The 20794-nt window shown below is 41.4% G+C and overlaps 5 protein-coding genes across 6 annotated transcripts in view; 3 read left to right on the forward strand and 2 right to left on the reverse strand.

Moving 5' to 3' along the window:
- The first annotated feature begins 1225 nt into the window (after positions 1 to 1225).
- LOC129724484 (viral IAP-associated factor homolog) lies at positions 1226 to 2299 on the forward strand. The gene is made up of 2 exons (XM_055679422.1): positions 1226 to 1439; positions 1511 to 2299. Exons 1-2 carry the CDS (start codon positions 1434 to 1436, stop codon positions 2201 to 2203), a joined length of 699 nt encoding a protein of 232 aa, XP_055535397.1. The 5' UTR covers positions 1226 to 1433; the 3' UTR covers positions 2204 to 2299.
- Positions 2300 to 2811: 512 nt separating this feature from the next.
- Positions 2812 to 4786, reverse strand: LOC129724485 (alpha-endosulfine). The gene is made up of 3 exons (XM_055679423.1): positions 4520 to 4786; positions 3804 to 3890; positions 2812 to 3741 (listed from the first exon to the last, which is right to left on the reverse strand). Exons 1-3 carry the CDS (start codon positions 4757 to 4759, stop codon positions 3427 to 3429), a joined length of 642 nt encoding a protein of 213 aa, XP_055535398.1. The 5' UTR covers positions 4760 to 4786; the 3' UTR covers positions 2812 to 3426.
- Positions 4787 to 10699: 5913 nt separating this feature from the next.
- On the forward strand, positions 10700 to 13354 carry LOC129724206 (uncharacterized). Of its 2 annotated transcripts, XM_055678907.1 has the most exons (4): positions 10700 to 11004; positions 11063 to 11153; positions 11212 to 12989; positions 13062 to 13354. In XM_055678907.1, the coding sequence occupies exons 3-4, from the start codon at positions 11846 to 11848 to the stop codon at positions 13346 to 13348; spliced, it is 1431 nt and encodes a 476-aa protein (XP_055534882.1). In that variant the 5' UTR covers positions 10700 to 11004; positions 11063 to 11153; positions 11212 to 11845; the 3' UTR covers positions 13349 to 13354. The 2 variants fall into 2 exon arrangements, with proteins under 2 accessions (XP_055534882.1, XP_055534881.1); XM_055678906.1 differs by having other exon boundaries at positions 11212 to 13354.
- Positions 13355 to 17677: 4323 nt separating this feature from the next.
- On the forward strand, positions 17678 to 19491 carry LOC129724207 (tubulin polyglutamylase complex subunit 2). The gene is made up of 3 exons (XM_055678908.1): positions 17678 to 17809; positions 17879 to 18056; positions 18121 to 19491. The coding sequence occupies exons 1-3, from the start codon at positions 17747 to 17749 to the stop codon at positions 18708 to 18710; spliced, it is 831 nt and encodes a 276-aa protein (XP_055534883.1). The 5' UTR covers positions 17678 to 17746; the 3' UTR covers positions 18711 to 19491.
- Positions 18713 to 20794, reverse strand: part of LOC129724205 (anoctamin-4) — a 39559-nt gene continuing 37477 nt past the window's right edge. Inside the window, exons 9-13 of the mRNA XM_055678905.1 lie at positions 19878 to 20017; positions 19609 to 19814; positions 19432 to 19537; positions 19003 to 19371; positions 18713 to 18942 (exon numbers count right to left, since the gene is read on the reverse strand). Of these exons, the coding sequence (XP_055534880.1) occupies positions 18824 to 18942; positions 19003 to 19371; positions 19432 to 19537; positions 19609 to 19814; positions 19878 to 20017 (940 nt within the window). The 3' untranslated portion in view covers positions 18713 to 18823. The remainder of the gene's footprint in view (positions 18943 to 19002; positions 19372 to 19431; positions 19538 to 19608; positions 19815 to 19877; positions 20018 to 20794) is intronic.

The following is a 20794-nucleotide window of genomic DNA, read 5'->3' on the forward strand; positions in this document are numbered from 1 at the left end:
AGTACATTAATTGTGTCCCAAAGCAAAGTGAAGCAAACTGTGACAGCAGAAAAAGTAGTTTTGGGACAAACGGTACAGAAATAGATGTTCGTAACGCTTGAAGGCTACCATACCATTCCCTTTGTTCGAATGCCAATAATAACCACATTTCCAGCAGTTGGCAACACGGCCAACAGACATTTGACGCAACCCTAAAAATTTCGCAATTGGGTCCTAAAGCTATACCAGTTTTTATATATCATTTGAAAAAGCCGCGTTTTCTGAGCAAAACGTGATTTTCAAAAAATGTTTATCGTTTTCCTGCGATTTTTAAATGAAGATTTAAAAAACTGCTCGAAAGGTCTTAAATGACATTTCGCCTATGTACGGTATATGGGAGAACTGTCATTTAAGACCTATCGAAGAGTTTTTTATTCTTCGTTAAAAAATCGAAGAAAAACGACAATCATTTTTTAAAAATCACGTTTTGCTCAGAAAATTGCACTCTTTCAGCTTATATATAAAAATCAGAAAATTATTAGTGGTCGATTTCACTGATACAAGTTTTTATTTTGGTTGCAAATAATAAAATTTGGTAACAAAAAATTTCCTCCTGCCCCGAACTTTTATTCAAGTTGTAAGCCGATTTTTAGTTTTATTTCGGCTATTTTTCCACTAAAACAAAGTTTGCTCAAACAGGTAACACTAATGAACTAGGATTCATAAGTGTAGTATTTTTCTAAATTGAATATCAGCTGATTTTTTGGTTGAAAACAAATCAATTTTATAAGGATACACGACTAAGCTTGTATTGGTGAGATCTGGCGTAGAAAGCTCTATGCGAGAAAAAAGGAAGGAAATATGTTTGCTGTTTTCATCCCGCACATGTTGACAATTGCATATGAGAGTTCGCGTTGGTGCGAGCCAACTAACTGACATCTCTATCCTAATCCCATTGCTCTTGTTGTCTTGTTTTAGCTTTGACCTGTTTTTGTTTTCTTCTCTTTTCAATTACCAAAGCAAATGTCAAATCATATCAGCTCACTGAAGTGTGAACGCTCGAGGTGATATCCGATATCATCTGGCGATATCAGGTGATATCCGGCGTAGTCTGAACAAGGCATTAGCCTGCGTGAGCGAAATTTATTCGAATCACAGATAGATTTTTTTCAGATTTCAAGCAGATTTTTCCGGTTTTTCGAGCAGTTGCAGACAACAAAAACATCTGGCATCTCGTCTTTGGATTTAATGTTTTGCTTTCCATGTTTTCCGTAAATACCAGCACTGTTCACAGGCTACAGTAAAGTGCACTACAATTTTCGTTCACGTGTAAAAAGAAACTGTAATTAAGCTAGACGTTTTTAATGCGAAATAATAATTAATACATAAAACTTCCTGAAAAGCCACTTAGAAGTAGGATCACTTGTTAATAGATAACTCAAAGGAGCCACAACATGCAGGTTAGTATCGTAAATTTACATTTTACCATATATGGTATGTGAGTGTATATTAATCTTACTTTGTCCGCCAGGATCCTAACGAAGATACTGAATGGAACGATGTTCTACGAGCTAAAGGCATTATTCCGCCGAAGAAAGAGAAGGAGATTACGGAGGATGACATAATTGGCATGATTGAAAATACTATTGAGCAGAGGCAGAATCAGAATAAAGATCTTTCAAAAATGGGCTTAGACGAACTGGATGAGTTAGAAGACTCGGAAGATGAAGCAGTATTGCTTGAATATCGCAAGAAAAGGATAGCCGAGATGCAAGCGTTGGCACAGGGGGCCAAATTCGGTTCTGTTATAGAAATATCTGGACAAGATTACGTCGATGAAGTTGCTAAAGCCGGATCAGGCATTTACGTAGTTTTACATCTATACAGCCGTGGGGTGCCTTTTTGCTCATTGATTAATCAACACATGTCACAGTTGGCGCCAATGTTCCCGGCAACGAAATTTGTCCGCGCCATTGCCACAACATGTATTCCAAACTATCCGGAGCGAAATCTTCCCACAATTTTTGTTTACTTTGAGGGTCAATTGAAGAAGCAATTTGTAGGGCAAATCGAGCTGGGTGGTCCAAACCTAACGTGTGAGGAGCTGGAATACATGCTAGGGCAAACGAAAGCAATTGAGAGCAGTATTACAGAGGATCCACGTAAAGCGAAAGCTGTCAAGGATAAAATGTTTGCCGATTTGACCGATAGTAACGATTGGTAGACGGAATTACTTACGGTCAGATTTACATTAATTGTATCTTTTACAATGCGAACAATAAAGTGCTTTTATGAATTATTTATTGAATAACAGCTATTATTTCTGTTTGTCAAGCTTAATGCAAATAAACTTGATCAATCCAATTTTCTGTTGCACACGCAAGGGGAGAATTCAAAGTTAAAGTTTTGCTTCACAGAAGAAAATTGTAACTGACATTCCGAACGTAACTTGTTTGTTGTGACTACGTAAGACTGAATCAAGACAAATTGAATGGAATAAAAGTTAAAAATTCAAGCGGCTCGATTGATCGAGGTGTCTGTTTTTCCCCTTGCTCGATCGATCGCAACTGAAACGACCGGCAGTTAATAAACATTCATATGTTTATAGCAAAAGATCACCTCATATGACGGTGTATCGATCGCCAGCGGACATTTCAGTGCCTTTGAGATGTTCATGTTTAAACTACGAAAATTTTTGCTTCTCGTGATGCAGCCTCTCATGCATGATTCATCCTTTTGTCAGCTTTTCGTTACTGAAGCAAATGTATTCCTTTATTTGATGTAGATGCATGCTAGTGCAATGTGATTATCACCATTTTCACATGGAAACAATTTTGTTAGCATCTAAAACCAAAATATAATTATTCACATATACATTACAGAACATTAAACAGCTTTGATTCACTGAAGTCGGATCGCATCATTTCCTGAAGGTGACATCGCGATACGTAACGACCTCGTTCATTAAAATGACCGCCTTTCACAAGTTGTATAAGTCATTTTGTTCCAATAAAGTGTGTTTACGTGTTCAAAAGTATACTATTTTCAGCTCAACCTTAAGGATAGTACAATCACTTTAGCATAGTACCTAAACCATTTTTCTTACCAGAGTTAAATTTATTCAGTGAAATAATGCAATAAATGATGAATATACGATATAATTAGCGAAAAAAATATATATAGAACATTTTTAATCTAAAGAATAATCCTAAAATCAGTTACTAACATCTAGGTGAAAGCATGACCAAATGTTTTCTGGGCATCTTAGGGTACTCTTCAAGATACGCGTAGGGGAGAGATGAACTAATTCCACCTTTTGTTTTAATCGAAACTCACACAGCAGAATAAAAGAGATAATTACAAACACGACATCGTAGAAACGGATAACGGGAAGGGAATCAATAAATCCCAAATGAACGAGCGGGGAGGAGAGCACAGGATACGCACTTAACTGGTCTGAAATTTGTTGCAGGTCTGAATGATCGAGGTTTTTCGTACTGGCACAGTTTCCGGTGTTGGGATAGCTTCTCCGGTGGGAACTTTATTGGCAAACACCTGCTTCACACCGCCTCCCTTTTGCTTGGCCATCTGATAATCACCAGAATCGAAGTACTTCTGTCCCTTTTGAAGACGCTTCTGTAGAAACGCTGAGTGGCCACCGAGTCCACGGGGACCACCGAGACCAACATTTGTGCCATACTTCGCTTTCATTTTTGCCTCCTCTTGCTTCTCGAGTTCGCTGACCGTTTGCTGTTGTTCTTGCTGTAATTAGGGGAGTATTAGCCAGAAGTTTAGCGTTAGAGAACAACGGCAGTAGTGAATACCTCTTCCGTCTGTTCGACTGCAGTCTGCTCAGTGGTGTGCTCTGTGCTTTCTTCCGAACTCATTTTGATGCGAGTTTGACTGTTGACCTTAATCATAGAAATCCAATGGTTGTTATTTGGTTTAAATATCTCTATACATAAATAGTAGTTAAAAAAGCACTCAATTTTTTTGTTAAACAAAAACCGGCACCCTCCAAAAACAATTGATTTTTGCGCGCCAATCCTTTGCGCAAATATAAAATCTTATTAGACCACGATCTTCTCGTTCCGTTTTATCACACGAAAAATTTGTATGACATTCGAATACATCTTTTGATTAAAATTTTTAAGAAATAATCAATGATTGGTTTACACGATTAAAAAAAAAATATATTGCAATCTTAAACAAATGAAAAATTGTGTGAATAACAAAATGGTAATCAAAAATCAATAAAAAGAAATGGTAAAATTTGAGCATCACAACCCATTTTGTAGCCGCAAGTGGGAAGCTTTATCCAACAGTGTACACTAGTGAACTAAAGAATCTAACAAAACACCTTGGAATTCCGTAATTGTTGCTGATGAAGGACTTGTAGCTGTATACTAAAACACTATGATCTATTACTCCCGTACCCATAACAATCACAAGGCAGACATTTCGCGACCTTCTCGGAGGCAAGCGCTTTGCCCCAAATGCAAAGCGCAGCTAGAGAAATGGCTGGCTAATATTTGCTTACCTTGCAAGTTTGCTCGGTGAATATATCGATCCTGAAAGTCCAGATCGACACTCGAAAGAGTGTGAAATTGTTGAATTGGTTTCTAGCAGAGTCGTATTGAATAAATTTTGCGTTGCTTTCGGCCTGCACTGGTATGTTTCGTCTTTTTAACTTTTTTGACACGAGCAGACGGCAATTTTGCGAATGCTCAATTTTAACGGGAAGTGTTGTAAGTTTACATTTACACAAATTTTGAAGCATGCTGTGTTTTCATTTTAGAATAATACGTTTGATGGTTGAAAACTTTTTGATTTTTTTCTCGCTGAATACAGAATAAATCATAAATTCAATTTTGTTGTTGTTGAAGTATTGAATGATTTTTAAAAACAGAAATAATTGGGTAATAACCGTAATGACAATACAAACTACAAATGGAATTTGACAAGCAGGCAGCACTGATCGAAGCAAAACAATTGGCCATCATGAAAATTATCTGAACATTAACATTTTCAAGTGATAGTCGACATAACAAAATTTAAATATTTTTATGTCGGTTATGTCGATATAAGTTGAAATTTAACTTCAATGTTTCCGTTAGGCCTGGATAGCGTGATGCGTGTTCTGCAGGCGCAAATTTATACATAGCGCGTTCCCCTAATCCAGTAAAGTGCAGAAATTAACAAATATTCCGCATTGTTTTGGTCATATTTGATCATTATGTTTTATGCTCTGATGGTAATTTATTGTTGCTTCGGTCCAAGTGCTTCCTGAGCTATGGTATAAACCAGGCCTTAGACGCGCCTATGCTTTTGCACTGGATTGTATGTGACTTTTTTGTGGCTCCATTTCCATTTCGAACCCACTGGGTTCCAATATTTTGCTTGTTATTTTTCGGTCATAGAAAAATGGCGTCTTTTCATAGGCCTGGTGTACACACTTAGCTATTATCACCGAGCACGGTAAAATAAATTACCGGGATTTTAACAGCTGAGATCTCGGTAAAAATCTCGGTAATACAACAAAACAGCGAGATTCTTAAAAGCAAAAAATCTAAAACATGTCGAACTTCAACGAGGTTCTCGGTAATGTTTTCCCGAGATACTTGCAAATTTCAAATGTCAACTTATTACGAGAACTTCGGTAAAATTTACTGAGGTACGTATTTTGCGATTCTTTTTTTTTTTTCAGATAACCCAGAATATGATCTCAACGATTAAATTTACAAATCAATTTATTAATTACTAAGTCGACTGATTCAACTAAACACAGCATTGGTACAAACTGGAGAGATGTATTGCATATTGCATAATAAAGTAATATCTATCAGTCTGCAACTTCGATCCTGCGAAGTGAGTTGATAACCTACAAAATTGAGTGAATGAGGAAATAATCGTTTTTTTAAGTATACTTTGCAGTGACCCTCCCAGATAGTGTCGAGGTACGGATGCTGGCCTAACAAGCCAGTCGTCGTAGGTTCGACTCTCGGCTCGGGAGAGACTGTTAGTGTTAGTAGGATCGTAGCGCTAGCCTTGCAATTGTCCTGTACAATTAACAGTTGGCGGCGAAGTCTGTATATAATAAACAGATGGTCGAGTTCCGAATCGGAACGTAGCACTAAAGCAGGTATTAGACGAAGCAAATATTTGCTATTTTTGGTACAGATTTTATTTTGTGCAAATAAAAATCATATCAAAAATAGCAAATATTTGCTTCGTCTAATACCTGATTAGCAAAGCCCTATACTATACTTGTAGCAAAAAACAAGATCTGAGAAAAATACTCACTAAATGGCGCCTCCCGACTCAGCCGGATATCTCCGGTATAAGTCGGTGCGTCCATCTGCCCTTTGTGGAGTTAGACCATTCCCGCTGTCAGCGGAGAATCGATAATGACCTTCTGTTATCTCGTTTGCCCCTTGTGTCACGTTGATCAAAACACTCTCTGTCCTTCTTGATGGCGATGGCATTTTGCCGGACAAGACACAGATTGAATCGTATGACACCGTACGATACGCACTCGTAACTCTCAGGCACATGAACCTGTAGGTACTTTCCAGTTTACCGCGGTAACTGTTAGTACACTGAGAAAAAATGTGTAGTAATACAAACCATTCATGCGCGTTTAAATTTACTATGCCAGCTCATAGTAATTTCAATAGATATTACTTCAATATATTATTTTAATAGATTACAGTCAGCGCAACTATGGTTCAGTAAAAATTACTGTTCAAATTCTCAAATCTGGCATAGTACCGATCAAAACATTCATGGTTGAAAATACCATGCATGATTTTCCACGCTACCATGTCGCATGGTAATCCTGACTGATATTGCGCTTACCTTGAAAATAAAATTGTTTGTTCCAACATGATCATGGCATTTTCGACAGTGTTGTTGTTGAACGATTCTGCGGGTCTGCCATTTTGAGAAACGCAGTTGACCCTGTTGGGCTATTTTTACATTTTAGTGTTTACAAGTGATTTTGTTTGAAATTGGTAATAATGGCAACAGGAAATGAACATAAAAATGAAATCATTATTGTTGTATTTACAATCAAGTCAGGAAGAGGAGGAACCATCTAATGGCAAGAGTTCATTTGAATAATCAGAGCTTCTAAAAGTTATATTGCTGTTTTTCGTTTATTTCCAGAAAAAGGGGACATACCGGAACTTCTGGTGGATGATTGAGACCTGACTTCAACTGTGTTTGACGTCCTGATTGGTATGTTTTAAAAATCATGTTTTGATTTTTTATTAATGTTATTCCTCACGATTTCAGATCACCGTGCTTAAAATCCTGGATCAGAAGACGCTGGACGACATATTTGCAGTCTCAAAATGGAACGGTCACAAGCATGAGCTTTGTGCGAGGCTAAAAAATGGGCTAGCAGCCAGCTGAACGAATCAGTTCTGTCAAAATCTAAAAATGGAAAAAAACTGAACTTCTCATTTTCCATAATTACAAAACCTAACTCATTTGGAGTATTGGACTACTTGATCATAGAAAGTCTTTATTGTAATAATTATATAAGGTAGCCCAGTTGTCTCGATTCATTCTAACGGAACAATTAAGCACAATCTATTTTTTCACTTATTTCAGGAGACTTAAAATGTATGATTGTAGATTGTGTTGTTTATCTCAAATAAATAAATTAAAATAATTTCTAATGCATCAAAATTATTATCCATCATTATTTAGGATTCCGATCAGTATCGGATCGATCGTAAACGATGCAGATGTTGATTCAACCACATTCGTATTTAATTTTACTACAGTATAGTAGATTATGCCATGGAATCATTTTTCGCGTTGCATGGTAAAATCAACAAATTTTTTGGTAGTTTCAAATGCAGAACATTTTCTACCGAAATTTAGTGGTTTTTTGTTTTTAACTTTAACTTCGATATGGTAGCGATTACCACGGGACTTTTCTCAGTGTACCTAGCGCTCTGGAACACACTGGCCCACTATACCTAAGTATGGACGAGACCACGCTGGCAAGAAGTCTTCGCTTACTGTCATAAACCGCTGTGCTATTGGACATTATACGAGATAGTGCTGCAATAGCCGATGTGGCCCTCTTGCAGGCGACGTGACTCCCGAACGTGAGCTTATCGTCCACCATAACCCCCAAGAGCTTCAGAGATCGCTTTGAGGTGATGGTGCAGTCTCCGACTCTGACCACCGCTTGTTGCTCCGATTTACGGTTGTTTACAACCGTGACCTCCGTCTTATGATGCGCGAGCTTCAGTTCCCTGGAGCGCATTCGGTCCTCGAACTTGCATGTACAGTGCGCGGTCGTCAACTCGACCTCCTCGATCGACTCGTCGTAAACCTCCAGCGTTTGTCGTTTGCAAAGCCGACGATCACAAACCCCACAGGGAACTTGAGTTTCAACACTCCGTCACTCATGACTTTCCACAACACTGGACCCAGGATAAAGCCTGGGAAAGAAGTATGCGTAAAAAACAGGTCGGGCGGAATCCAGCGGTATTAGGGAAGGAAATCGCGTCTACATGAAACGAATGATGAAGAGTCATAAACTTTAATCGGACTTTTTTTCCAGAAGAGTTCGTGGTAATGAAGAGAACCGGAACCGATGTTGTCGTTCGTTCGAAGTTATCCAGTAAAGCTGGTAGAGTTTCGACGCAACGTCACACATCTGAAGAAGGTCCCTCCAGGACGCATTGATTCACAGCCAACTTTACATTCGGAACACACGTTTCGAGATGATCCGGTACGTGACCTCGAGCAAAATGATAAACAGCTAGTTTCGAATGCGGGACAAGATCGTATGCCCTAAGAGGAACTAGTTTCTGAATCTGGAAATGTTCAGCAGCAGGACGAACCTGCTCGTAGCAAACGCGCTTGCCATGAGCCATCGAGATTCAGAGACTAAGTTACTCATTAGTTTTATGAAACTTAAAGGCGGGTTGTAGTTAAGGGCGTAATCGAATGTAAAACGGAAACGGTGAAGAAAAGCCAAGGGGAGGAGAAGAGGTGGATTGATTGAAAGAAGAGATGCAAATAAAACGATAGTGGAGATAATGAAAACAGATGGAGATTGGTTTGCCAGATGAGTGAATGCTTTTATCAGCAGAAAGACCCGAATCGCTGCAAACTTTTTTTCAAGTGTACCGCTCAACGCCAAGTAACGTGTTAGGGAAAATCCCCAGCAGAAGTGATGTTGATTTGATTCAACCTACGGAAATCCATCAGATCTAACCGACGACATCTCCGCATACACCACACAACTCTAACCGCTGGAGCAATGGTGTATGCCGAGGTCCACAAGAACACCACGAACAAGACATGGTAATCTGGAACTATTATTGAAGCTTGTGGGAGGGTGACTTACAGTGTTCTACTGGATCAACGTGCGGGACGCTGGAAACTCATTTGTGCCTGAGCAAATAAAGTACGCGCTAGGTATCGCGCTAGGACATCCAGCAGCCATCACGCAAAGTTCATCTACCACCATTGGCAGAACTAATAACAGATTTCGAACTACCTTCTCCTGTTCAACCGGATTTGAATCCCGAACCATCCACTAATTCCGGTCCAAGTCGAGCTATTCCCGTTGACGATTCCGCCGACAGCCTGGATGAAACAATGCGAACGGCTTCACAATGGTTGCATTAACACCAATGATTACTATCCGGATATCCGCAATTTTTGTCTGTCTTTTGAAGACCGGTCAAATAAAACGTAAAATGACAAATTGCTTTTTCCACAATCTCCCATCCCCTCGAAAGTAATTGTTTACATAATTCTCTTTGAACTATGTTCGGATACAAAATCCGGATATCCGGCTATCCTAAAACTCGGATATTCTGTCGGATAATATCCGAATATCTGGTTGACCCGGATTTTTGATATTTGTCGGATATCTGATGCCGGATGTTCAGATATTTCAATTCGGATAGTCCCAGCACTAATTTCGGGGACTACATCTGGTACTAAAACAAAAGGTTTTTAGACTGAGTATGCGATGATTCAAATGTAGAATCTAATCGTAAAGTAGCAAATTCTAAAATTTTATCATAAGCTCTTTGTCAAACCAAACGTTCGATAGATTCCTTTCATTTGTAATAATTGCTCTATGTATTTCCAGATATCTCGGTAAAGTTTATCGTTCGCCAATCTTCGTCCCCGATGTCGATTTTTATATAAGGTTTCAAATATTTTTGAAAATATATTTATTTAACAAGTCCGTAGCATTCCTACTCTATGTCAACGGGTTTGTCGATTGGGCATGAATAACTTTTAACGCTGGTGGTAATCTAGGAACGTTCAACTAGTAAACATAAATATTTTTTTAATATTTTGAACTTTACCAAGTGTAAAATTTGCTGGAACAACTTGACGTAAGAACAACTATACTTAGTCTAGAAAATACTCAAAAACTCATGATGCATGATTTACAAATATGAAACGTTTATTATATGCGGGAAACAGGTGAAAGCGGAGGAAGTGTAGGATTGGGGTTCGCTCAACTGATAGTTTTCCCTGAGAGTTTTTCCGTTCACGTAATTAATTTTGCAGTATACGCATCGGCATCAGTTAGGGTGGATAAAATAAACACAATGTGTCAACACCGCAGGGCTTCACACCAACACCACGATGCGTGGCGAGGCAGTTAGCGTACCTACTGCTACTGCCGCTGGATCATCTGTCAGTTCGTGGCCGGTGAGAAAGCAAATTTGCGAATCATAACAAGTTATCAATTGCGAGAAAGAAAAGTTCATATACATTAAATTACAAAGCTATTTTTTCCAAGTAAAAACTGTTCAATCCAATCAATTTATTGGACTACAAGAGCTTACCAGTCACGAGTATTATAAGGATTAAAAGTAAATATTATATTATTGGTTCAAGAATTATAAATAAGATAAATAAGGCAAATCGTTTCGAGGTGCTCCTGAAGCGAAAAGTCCAACGTGACACTTTGGTGGCTAACCTGAAAATAGAAAAAAATATTCATGAGTAGTTAAATAAGGAAAAATTGTAAGTAGTTAACAACACAACAAAATTATATATCTAATTAGAACTAAAATTTGAACAGAAGTGGAACGAAAAGGCAGAAGGAAACGTGAGGCTTAAAAAGATATACGATACGGTTGTTGTGTGCAAGAGGGAACAGTTAATTAATTCTTGTAAGTTTATTATTTATACCACTGGCAAAAATTATAATTGAAAACATATTACCTACAGTTTGAGCTGTCACAAATTTAAAGGTGCTGCTACAAAAAAATTAGTTCGTTATCTGAACATTCTCGAAAAGAATTAACGAGAATCGGACAACCTCAAATCGCCATGACCGATCTCAATAGCTCTGGATCTCACGGAGACTCCCTGTGCCGAGTGCTATCAAGTTTCTACAGAGAATGAGGAAATAATCGCTTGCGACGGTTGTCAACAGTGGTTTCACGACCGTTGTGTAGGAGTAACAGAAGAGTCGAAAAAGGAAGCTAAATGGTATTGCGAAGAAGAAGCCTGCCAAAGAAAGAAGAAAAAGAATCGCTCCAAGAAAGGTGGTGACAAAGGCAGCGAAAAAGCTGATGACGATTCCAGCGTCAAATCCGACCGTTCAACATCACTAAAAAACAAGTTGAAGGCGATGGCGGAGAAGCAGAAACGGATGGAGCAGGAGCTGGAATTAGAAATACAAATAAAAAAAAAGGAGATGGAATTCAACCGAGCAATTGAACTTAAGCGGATGCTGATGGAGAAGCAGTTGCGCGAAGAAGAGGAAATGAAAGATAAAGAGATGCAAAAGGCCATTCTGCAAGCGCGACAAGAGCAGATGGACCGAATGGAACGGCAGTAGAAGTCATTTGCGGCCAAAATGAAAGCCATGGATATAGCGATGGACCGGTTGAAGAAATCCACTCCGAAGAATGTCGTCGATACCGAAGATGGATCTTCTGAAAAACCAAAGGTGGAAAAATTGACCAAGGAGAATCTAAACAAATTTGGGGAACTGCACGAAACTGAAGATGAAGAATCCGACAATGGAACGGACGATGAATCGGAGGATGGATTCGAAGACCAGTCTGATGAAGTTTCGTTAAAAAGCCAGAATACAAAAAAGAGTAGCATCACGAGAAAATCTGAGAGAACGAATCAATGCGGACAGGGGCAAGTACGAACCGGGCCGACAAAGACGCAATTAGCGGCGCGAAATGGAGCTAGCAAAAAGTTACCAACCTTCACAGGAAAACCGGAAGAATGGCCGTTGTTTTTCGGGATGTATCGTGCGTCCAACGAAGCCTGTGGGTACTCGGATATTGAAAATCTTGTGCGGCTACAAGAATGTATGACAGGTCAAGCTCTGGAGATGGTCCGAGGACAGCTGCTTCTACCGAAATCAGTTCCAAAGGTAATTGAAAAACTTCGCCAGTTATATGAACGACCAGAACAACTTTTACAGAGCCTTCTGGAGAAAGTTCACAAATTGGAACCCCTGAAAACCGGAAAACTAGCCATATTCATTCCTTTCGGTACGGTCGTTGAACAATTGGGCGAGCACTTGGAGGCAGCAGAGCTAAAACAGCACTTAGTAAATCCGTTGCTCATTCAAGAGCTGGTTGATAAGCTACCGGACAACGACAAGCGTGAATGGGTGCGCTTCAAGCGAGGAAAGAAAAAAGTAACACTCCGGACATTCACCAATTTCCTTTCCGAGATAGTTTCGGAAGCCTGCGAAGCGAACGTCAGCATGGAGTTCAAACCGATAGGAGCAGCCTGTACCGCAAGCCGAGCCGTCAAGCCAAAGGAGAAAGGAGCGGTGTACAATCACAGCGAAGCCGACAATCACGCCAGTAGCGTAGATAACAGGAATCTGAAGCCATGCAAGGTGTGTCAGCGCACAGATCACCGATTGCGATATTGCCAGGACTTCAGAAACCTGTCGTACGCTGATCGAATGAATGTTGTCGACCAATGGAAGCTATGCCGCGTATGTTTGAACGAACATGGCTCGGCACTATGTAAGTTTAAGTTAAAATGTAACGTCGGGGGCTGCAGACAGCCACATAACCAACTTCTCCATCCAATTGAAGGTGCTGTTGAAACCAGCGCGCATATTCGAACGAACAACGTCACGCTGTTTCGGATGATTCCGGTTAATCTTCACTGCGGAGAAAAGTCCATCAATGTGCTAGCCTTTCTGGACGAAGGGGCGTCGGTGACCCTGGTGGAGAATTGCTTGGCGGAGCGTTTGGGTGTCAATGGAATTCGGCAGAAGCTAACGATCAAGTGGACGGCCGACATAGCAAGAGTAGAGAAGGATTCCAAACGGATGAATCTGTGGGTGTCAGGCGTGGGAGCGGGTGAAAAATGCTTTTGAAGACAGTCCGCACCGTCGAAAGGTTGATGCTTCCTTAACAAACATTAAACGCAGATGATCTCGCGCGACAATTCAATCACATGCGAGGTCTACCTATTACTTCATACAATGGACGACCGGAGCTGCTGATAGGATTAGATAACATACATTCATTTGCCCCGCTTGAAGCCAAGATTGGAACAGTGGTAGAACCAATAGCAGTGCGCTGCAAGCTCGGATGGACGGTCTACGGACCAAAAGAAGCAAACGCCGCAGAAACGGGTGGCGATTTTCTGGGATTCCATCATGAAGTATCCAACAACGATCTTCATGAGCTGTTGAAAACTCACTACGCGCTGGAAGAGTCGGTCATTAGCATTCCGCTGGAGAGTGCAGAGGACAAACGAGCCCGCAAGATTCTCGAGGAGATAACGAAGCGAATCGGTGATCGCTTCGAAACTGACCTATTATGGAGAACGGATGATCCCGAGTTCTCTGACAGCTACCCAATGGCGTTGCGGCGGCTGAAGCAGCTAGAATAGATGTTACAGAAGAACCCCGAGCTGCACGCAAACGTTTGTAAGCAGATTGGCGAGTACCAGGTCAAAGGCTATGCACACCTTGCCACCCCCGAGGAACTTGATGCTGTTGAACCTGGTAAAGTATGGTACCTGCCCCTGAATGTCGTACTTAACCCCAAGAAACCAGGGAAGGTACGTCTCATATGGGATGCGGCGGCTACGGTTCAGGGCGTCTCCCTAAATTCACAGCTGCTGAAGGGTCCTGATATGATGGTGTCGCTGTTGTCTGTAATCGCTGGATTCCGGGAGAAAAGAATAGCTGTCGGTGGTGATCTCCGAGAGATGTTCCACCAGATGAAAATTACCGCGAAGGATCGAAGATTCCAACACTTTCTCTTCCGGAAAGATCCCAACGAAACTCCGCGCGTGTACATCATGGACGTTGCCACATTCGGTTCAACTAGCTCCCCATGTTCGGCGCAGTACGTCAAGAATCTCAACGCTCAAGAGTATGCAGGACAGTACCCAGATGCAGCAGCGGCTATTGTAAGGCGTCATTATGTCGATGATTATTTCGACAGCGTCGACACCTTAGAGGAGGCAATCAAGCGTGCGAAGGAAGTTAAGTTTATCCACCAGAAGGGGGGTTTCGAGATTAGGAACTGGATTTCGAATTCGGCGGAAGTACTTCAGAACCTTGGCGAGCAGAAACCAGTTTCTGCTGTCCACATTACCGAAGACAAAGCTACATCACACGAACGTGTGCTTGGTCTGATCTGGGACCCCGAACTAGATGAGTTCTCTTTCTCCACGCAGCACCGACAAGAACATCTACCGTATTTCAGCGGAGAAATGCGGCCAACGAAACGGGCAGTGTTAAGCTGCGTAATGGGCTTTTTCGACCCACTGGGTTATCTCTCTCCGTTTACGATCCACAGTAGGATTATCGTCCAGCACCTATGGCGCAGTGGTTGTGACTGGGATGAAACGATCAATGACGAATGCTGGGACATGTGGAAGCGCTGGATTTCTGTACTGCCAGAAGTGGAGAACATCCGTATACCACGCTGCTACCTCGGAGACGCCTTATCGTCAGCCGTGGAATCGATCGAGATCCATATCTTCTCGGATGCCAGCGAACACGCCTATGGCTGTGTAGCGTATTTGCGAATGGTCATTAATGGTGTTGTCCGGTGTACTCAGGCCATGTCTCGGACAAAAGTGGCACCATTAAAACGCCAGTCTATTCCGCGGCTAGAGTTGATGGCGGCCGTCCTTGGAGCGCGGATGCATCAAACGATGATTGAGGTGCATTCACTGAAGGTCGACCGATGCGTATTGTGGACAGATTCGCGTACAGTTTGGAGTTGGATCCGATCTGATCAGCATAGATACAAACAGTTTGTTGCGTTTAGGATCGGAGAAATTCTGGAACTTACGAAGACGACGGACTGGCGTTGGGTCCCAACGAAGCAGAATGTAGCGGACATTTTGACGAAATGGCATCGCAGTAGCGATCTGGAAAGTGAAAGCGTATGGTACACGGGCCCCACATTCCTGTATGAACCCGAAGATCAATGGCCTGCTCTGGAGGTACCAATCGAGGAGACGTGTGAAGAAGCCAGAGGACACCTAAATTTTCACGGCGTGGTTGAGGTGGAACGGTGCTCGAGATGAAAGACACTGCAAAGAGTGATGGCATACGTGGTCCGATTCATAGACAACTGTAAGCGAAAAGTGGCGAAGCTTCCGATAGTTACTGTTCAGGCAACGGACAATCAACGACGGTTCATCCTGGCAACAATCCTGAACGAGCAGCGCCCCCTCAAACGAGACGAGCTCCGGCGAGCGCAGATTATTTTGTGGAAGCAAGCCCAGCACGAAGCTTTCCCGGATGAGATGAGCACCCTCACTAAAAACCTGTGGCAACGACCGGGTGAAATCAAATCAACAGTGCGAAAAAACAGCTCGCTTTACAAACTGACGCCGTTTTTAGACGAAGACGGCGTGCTGCGTTTTGAGGGGCAGAATGGAGAGAGCGGAGAACATGCAGTACGATAAAAAATTCCCGATTATCTTGCCGAGAAAGCATGCGACTACAGAAAGGCTGATCCAGTCGTTCCACGAGAAGTATGGGCATGCCAACCGTGAAACAGTGATGAACGAACTACGACAACAATTCTGGATCCCAAATGCTCGTACTGCGATCCGGCAAACAACGGCAAAATGTGTATGATGTAAGGTACACCGTTGTCAGCCGCACGTTCCGAAGATGGCGCCGCTTTCGACACACCGAGTTACACCCTACCAACGGCCGTTCAGCTCGGTGGGTATCGATTATTTGGGTCTGGTGGAAGTTACGGTTGGGCGCAGGAAAGAGAAGCGGTGGGTAACAGTGTTCACTTGCCTGGCCGTTCGGGCAGTTCACCTGGAAGTGGTGACTAGCCACCCGCGGCGCCACACATGGGTGGAATATGGGAGCGGATGATGAGATCCGTCAAAGAGGCGATGAAAGCATTAGACGATGGGTGAACATTGTCCGACGAGGTTCTACAAACTACGTTGGCTGAAGCAGAGGACATGATCTATTCAAGGCCGTTAACGTACATGCCGCAAGACTCAGCTGGCGACGAATCAATCACACCGAATCACTTTCTTCGTGGATCGGTGACTCCGGCAGATTTGATAGTGCAACCCGTCAACTCCGCAGAGGCCTTGCGTGACACCTACAAGCGCTCTCAGGACCTGGCAAATCACATGTGGAAGAGATGGCTGAAGGAATACCTGCCAACGATAAACCAACGATCTAAGTGGTTTGAGGAGCAGACACCACTGAAGGTGGATGATCTCGTCTTCATCGTGGAAGGCAATAACCGAAAGAGCTGGATTCGAGGTATCGTGCAAGAGCTGCTTCCGGGATCGGATGGGCGCGTGCGGCAGGTAATGGTACGAACGACAACTAAGGTGTACCGGCGAGCTGTAGCCAGTTTAGCGGTGCTCGAAGTCAGGTAAAACCGGAACTTCCGGAGGAACTACCGGATGTTACGGGCAGGGGAATGTCAACACCGCAGGGCTTCACACCAACACCACGATGCGTGGCGAGGCAGTTAGCGTACCTACTGCTACTGCCGCTGGATCATCTGTCAGTTCGTGGCCGGTGAGAAAGCAAATTTGCGAATCATAACAAGTTATCAATTGCGAGAAAGGAAAGTTCATTTACATTAAATTACAAAGCTATTTTTTCCAAGTAAAAACTGTTCAATCCAATCAATTTATTGGACTACAAGAGTTTACCAGTCACGAGTATTATAAGGATTAAAAGTAAATATTATATTATTGGTTCAAGAATTATAAATAAGATAAATAAGGCAAATCGTTTCGAGGTGCTCCTGAAGCGAAAAGTCCAACGTGACACTTTGGTGGCAAACCTGAAAATAGAAAAAAATATTCATGAGTAATTAAATCAGGAAAAATTGCAAGTTGTTAAAAACACAACAAAATTATATATCTTATTAGAACTAAAATTTGAACAGAAGTGGAATGAAAAGGCAGAAGGAAACGTGAGGCTTAAAAGGATATACGATACGGTTGTTGTGTGCAAGAGGGAACAGTTAACTAATTCTTGTAAGTTTATTATTTATACCACTGGCAAAAATTATAATTGAAAACATATTACCTACAGTTTGAGCTGTCACAAATATAAAGGTGCTGCTACAAAATAATTAGTTCGTTATCTGAACACAGTGCTTTATTTGTTCTCATAAAAGGCTACACGAAAGAGCCATAGCAACAGAGTATATGTTTTAATTTTTATCGATTTTACGTACAGCTGAGCTAGTGATTTGATGTAAAACAGGATACAAATCGACGTAAAAAGAGCTTTGATTTACTAACTGTTATGAAAAACGTGGAAGATTTGGACGACTTGTTCTATGAGAACTTATCGCTTGGTTTGGCAAAGGTGTTGCGTTCCGTTGGTGTCTGGGCGAGTTAGTGTTTATTATTTTATTTTGTTTCTTTTGGTTTACAGAGATTCGCCGACTGTATCCCGCGGATTACAAATGTGACGTGTGAGAAGCGACTGCCTTGCGAGAAGGCGCAGGTCACTGCTTGGGAATCTCGACATAACATCTATCTACCAGATGATATGAAGCGATTCTATTTGTCCAGTGATGGTTTCAATTTTTACTGGAGTTATCAATATTCGCGTAATGCTTTTGTTGTTAATAGTACACATGTGACAAAAATATTAATAATTATTTAATGTTTCAGCTAATGATGTTCGTCGAGTGGGACATATTCATTTCCCTCATCTGATTCAGATTACGCTGGTTCGTGACAACATCGATACCATTTTGAGCTCAAGTCCCACCACTGCCGTGACGATTCCGCCCATAATACGACAATCGAATTATATCGATTCCACTTCGGGTTATCTTAATCACTTGAATTTGAACTCAAGAAGTAAAATTTTCGAACTAAGTACAATTACGGATTTAGCCAAAGTTTGCCTAGTGTATGAAACACCGGAATCGTCAAATCCAAAGATTTTTCTACTCGAAATGGGAACATTCAAGTGGCAGTTTCTAGCTGACACGTTCACTGAATATTTGCGAATGAGCATTGCCCATCTTGGATTGCCATATTGGGAGCTGTGCTTTTCCACCTGTGGGCTTCCATCTTGGACGGAACAACTTTTCCTATTGCTTGCTCCGCATTTGTTAGAGAAAAGTAAAAATCGCAGGCTTAAGAGCATCGTTTGCGTTAACGAGAACCCACCTTATAACGTGTTGGATCCTGCCGTATTCAGGACAAAGCCCCGCTGTTCTAGGCAAAATCAGAAAAATAGAATGAATAACTAACGTTTGAAAAGTGTGAACAATATAACTAGTTTATTTATCATTGATTGTAACGAGTAGTTAATAAAAGTTGATAAAAAAGGTTTAGTTCTAACGGATACGTGTTTCCACTACTGCTAGGTCACTTCCCACACGGTAGACTCCAATGACTGTCGAGGTCGATTGGAAATTTCTACGTGAGCATCTAATCCATCACTCAAACGACTTAGCCTTCGTGCCCAACTGCCTCGTACTCCTGAAAAGAAATGAATTCCAACGAAACTGTTCGCGTTGAACATCATCGTTATCTACACACCTTGACGACTGTTGTTACTTTGCTCTCGCAGTACATGTAGCATTTCTTCGTAGTCAGTCTCGCGTGATTTCTTCAATCCATGTTGATATTTGGCCTCTTTAGCAAGCATTTGTTCCCGTTGGATTTGCGTTTTAACCTCCACTGGGATATCAGGAATGATGAACTGCATTATTCCTGTCAGAACGAAAACGATGTGTTCGAAAATGACCACGAATGCTAACCGTGCTGCGAATACGTGCCAATAGTGGGGACTTAAGCCGTATTGCTCGCTGTCGGTGGGACTGTTCCGATAACCTCGGTACAAGCAGGTGTCCGGATCGGATTCCGTTTTCGTTCCCCATTCCTCCTTGTAGTCGGATGTGTTAAAAACTGTATGGCATGGTAAAAATATATTCGCATATAATAAAGTAGAACCATTTTTGAAATTACCTGATAAAGAGTGCTCGATATATCCGTGTAATGAAAATTGAGGTGAGTAAACGTATTTATACACCATTCGGGGAATGAAATCACTAGTGTATGCTATCACAAAAGCCTAGCGCATTCAAAAAAAAAAATCATATTAGGACATCTTCGAACAAAATGATTAAAATGTCAGTTACTTACATTGGACACAACTGCCGTATAAGTAATGATCTTCAGTATCCCATACCAGGCACCGATATCTTCTACCCGCTCAGCGAGAGGTCTTCTCGATTGTGTCACCATTTTGTAAGCGTCGAGCCGAATTTCAGCGATGTTATTTAAAAGGGCAAAAAGTGGTGCTAGTGGAAATGCAGCAACGAAGAGTGTAACGAATCCATACTGCACAACTGAAGGATAATAAAATAGTCTAGTTATCAAAACCCAAAAAGATGTATTCAGGGCAAGCTTACTCATTTCAAGGTACTCATCAAATAGTGCTAACCTGCCCGGGTCCTGCAAGTGGTAATCCTGTTCCCATGCCATGTGTAAGTGTGTTTCGTCTTTAGTGAGCTGTTTATGCTTGCGTTGGCGCCACCAGTTGTAGAATGCTCTGAAATTTAAAGATGAAAATTAAAAACCATTTAATTAAAATTTAATGAAAATTATTAAATCGAATTGACTTAAATTCTTTATGAAGATTCCACTATCCTTATGTTGGCATCACCCAGCAAACATGAGGGTATGTTTTCACAGGTGATACATTTTTTTCTGAGTTTTGTGTCTTTGAAAATTCGGAACCGGTCATTTCTGGCTCCACTACCGTTTCACCTCAAAGACCAAAAACTTTCGAAAACGCTGAATTGGACGCTGAATTGCGCGATGATGATTCATGTCGAACGCAGGAACAGCTTGCTTCAGTATAAGGAGCTACCAGCCAAGCCATTTCCAAGCGATTGAATGATTTAGGAATTATTCAAAAACGAGGAAGGCACAAGATTCCTTGTGATTTGAAGCCAAGAACCGTTGAGCGTCATTTTCTGTCATGTGAAGGATACGTTTTCTTCATCGCATGCTGACGGGTGATGAAAAATGAATTCATAGCAATCAAAAACGCTGCAGCAGTTGTGACTGTGTATTTGATGGGATCAGGTCGGTGTTATTTATTATCAGCTGTTGAAACTGAACGAAAATGACTGGAGAACGGGGTCGACCTCAATTGAGGCGATTTATTTAATATAAAGTTTTATTTTTATCAAAAAAAAACCGCGAGAACTTAGTTGCGCACCAAGTAGATAAAGAGAAATAAAATGTGAGAGAATAGATGGTAACAGAAAGAAAGCATATTAGAAAATGGGGCAGCGGTTCTCAACCTTTTTTATTCGCGTAC

The sequence above is a fragment of the Wyeomyia smithii genome, chromosome 2, assembly GCF_029784165.1.
Source record: "Wyeomyia smithii strain HCP4-BCI-WySm-NY-G18 chromosome 2, ASM2978416v1, whole genome shotgun sequence".
Taxonomy (NCBI): domain Eukaryota; kingdom Metazoa; phylum Arthropoda; class Insecta; order Diptera; family Culicidae; genus Wyeomyia; species Wyeomyia smithii.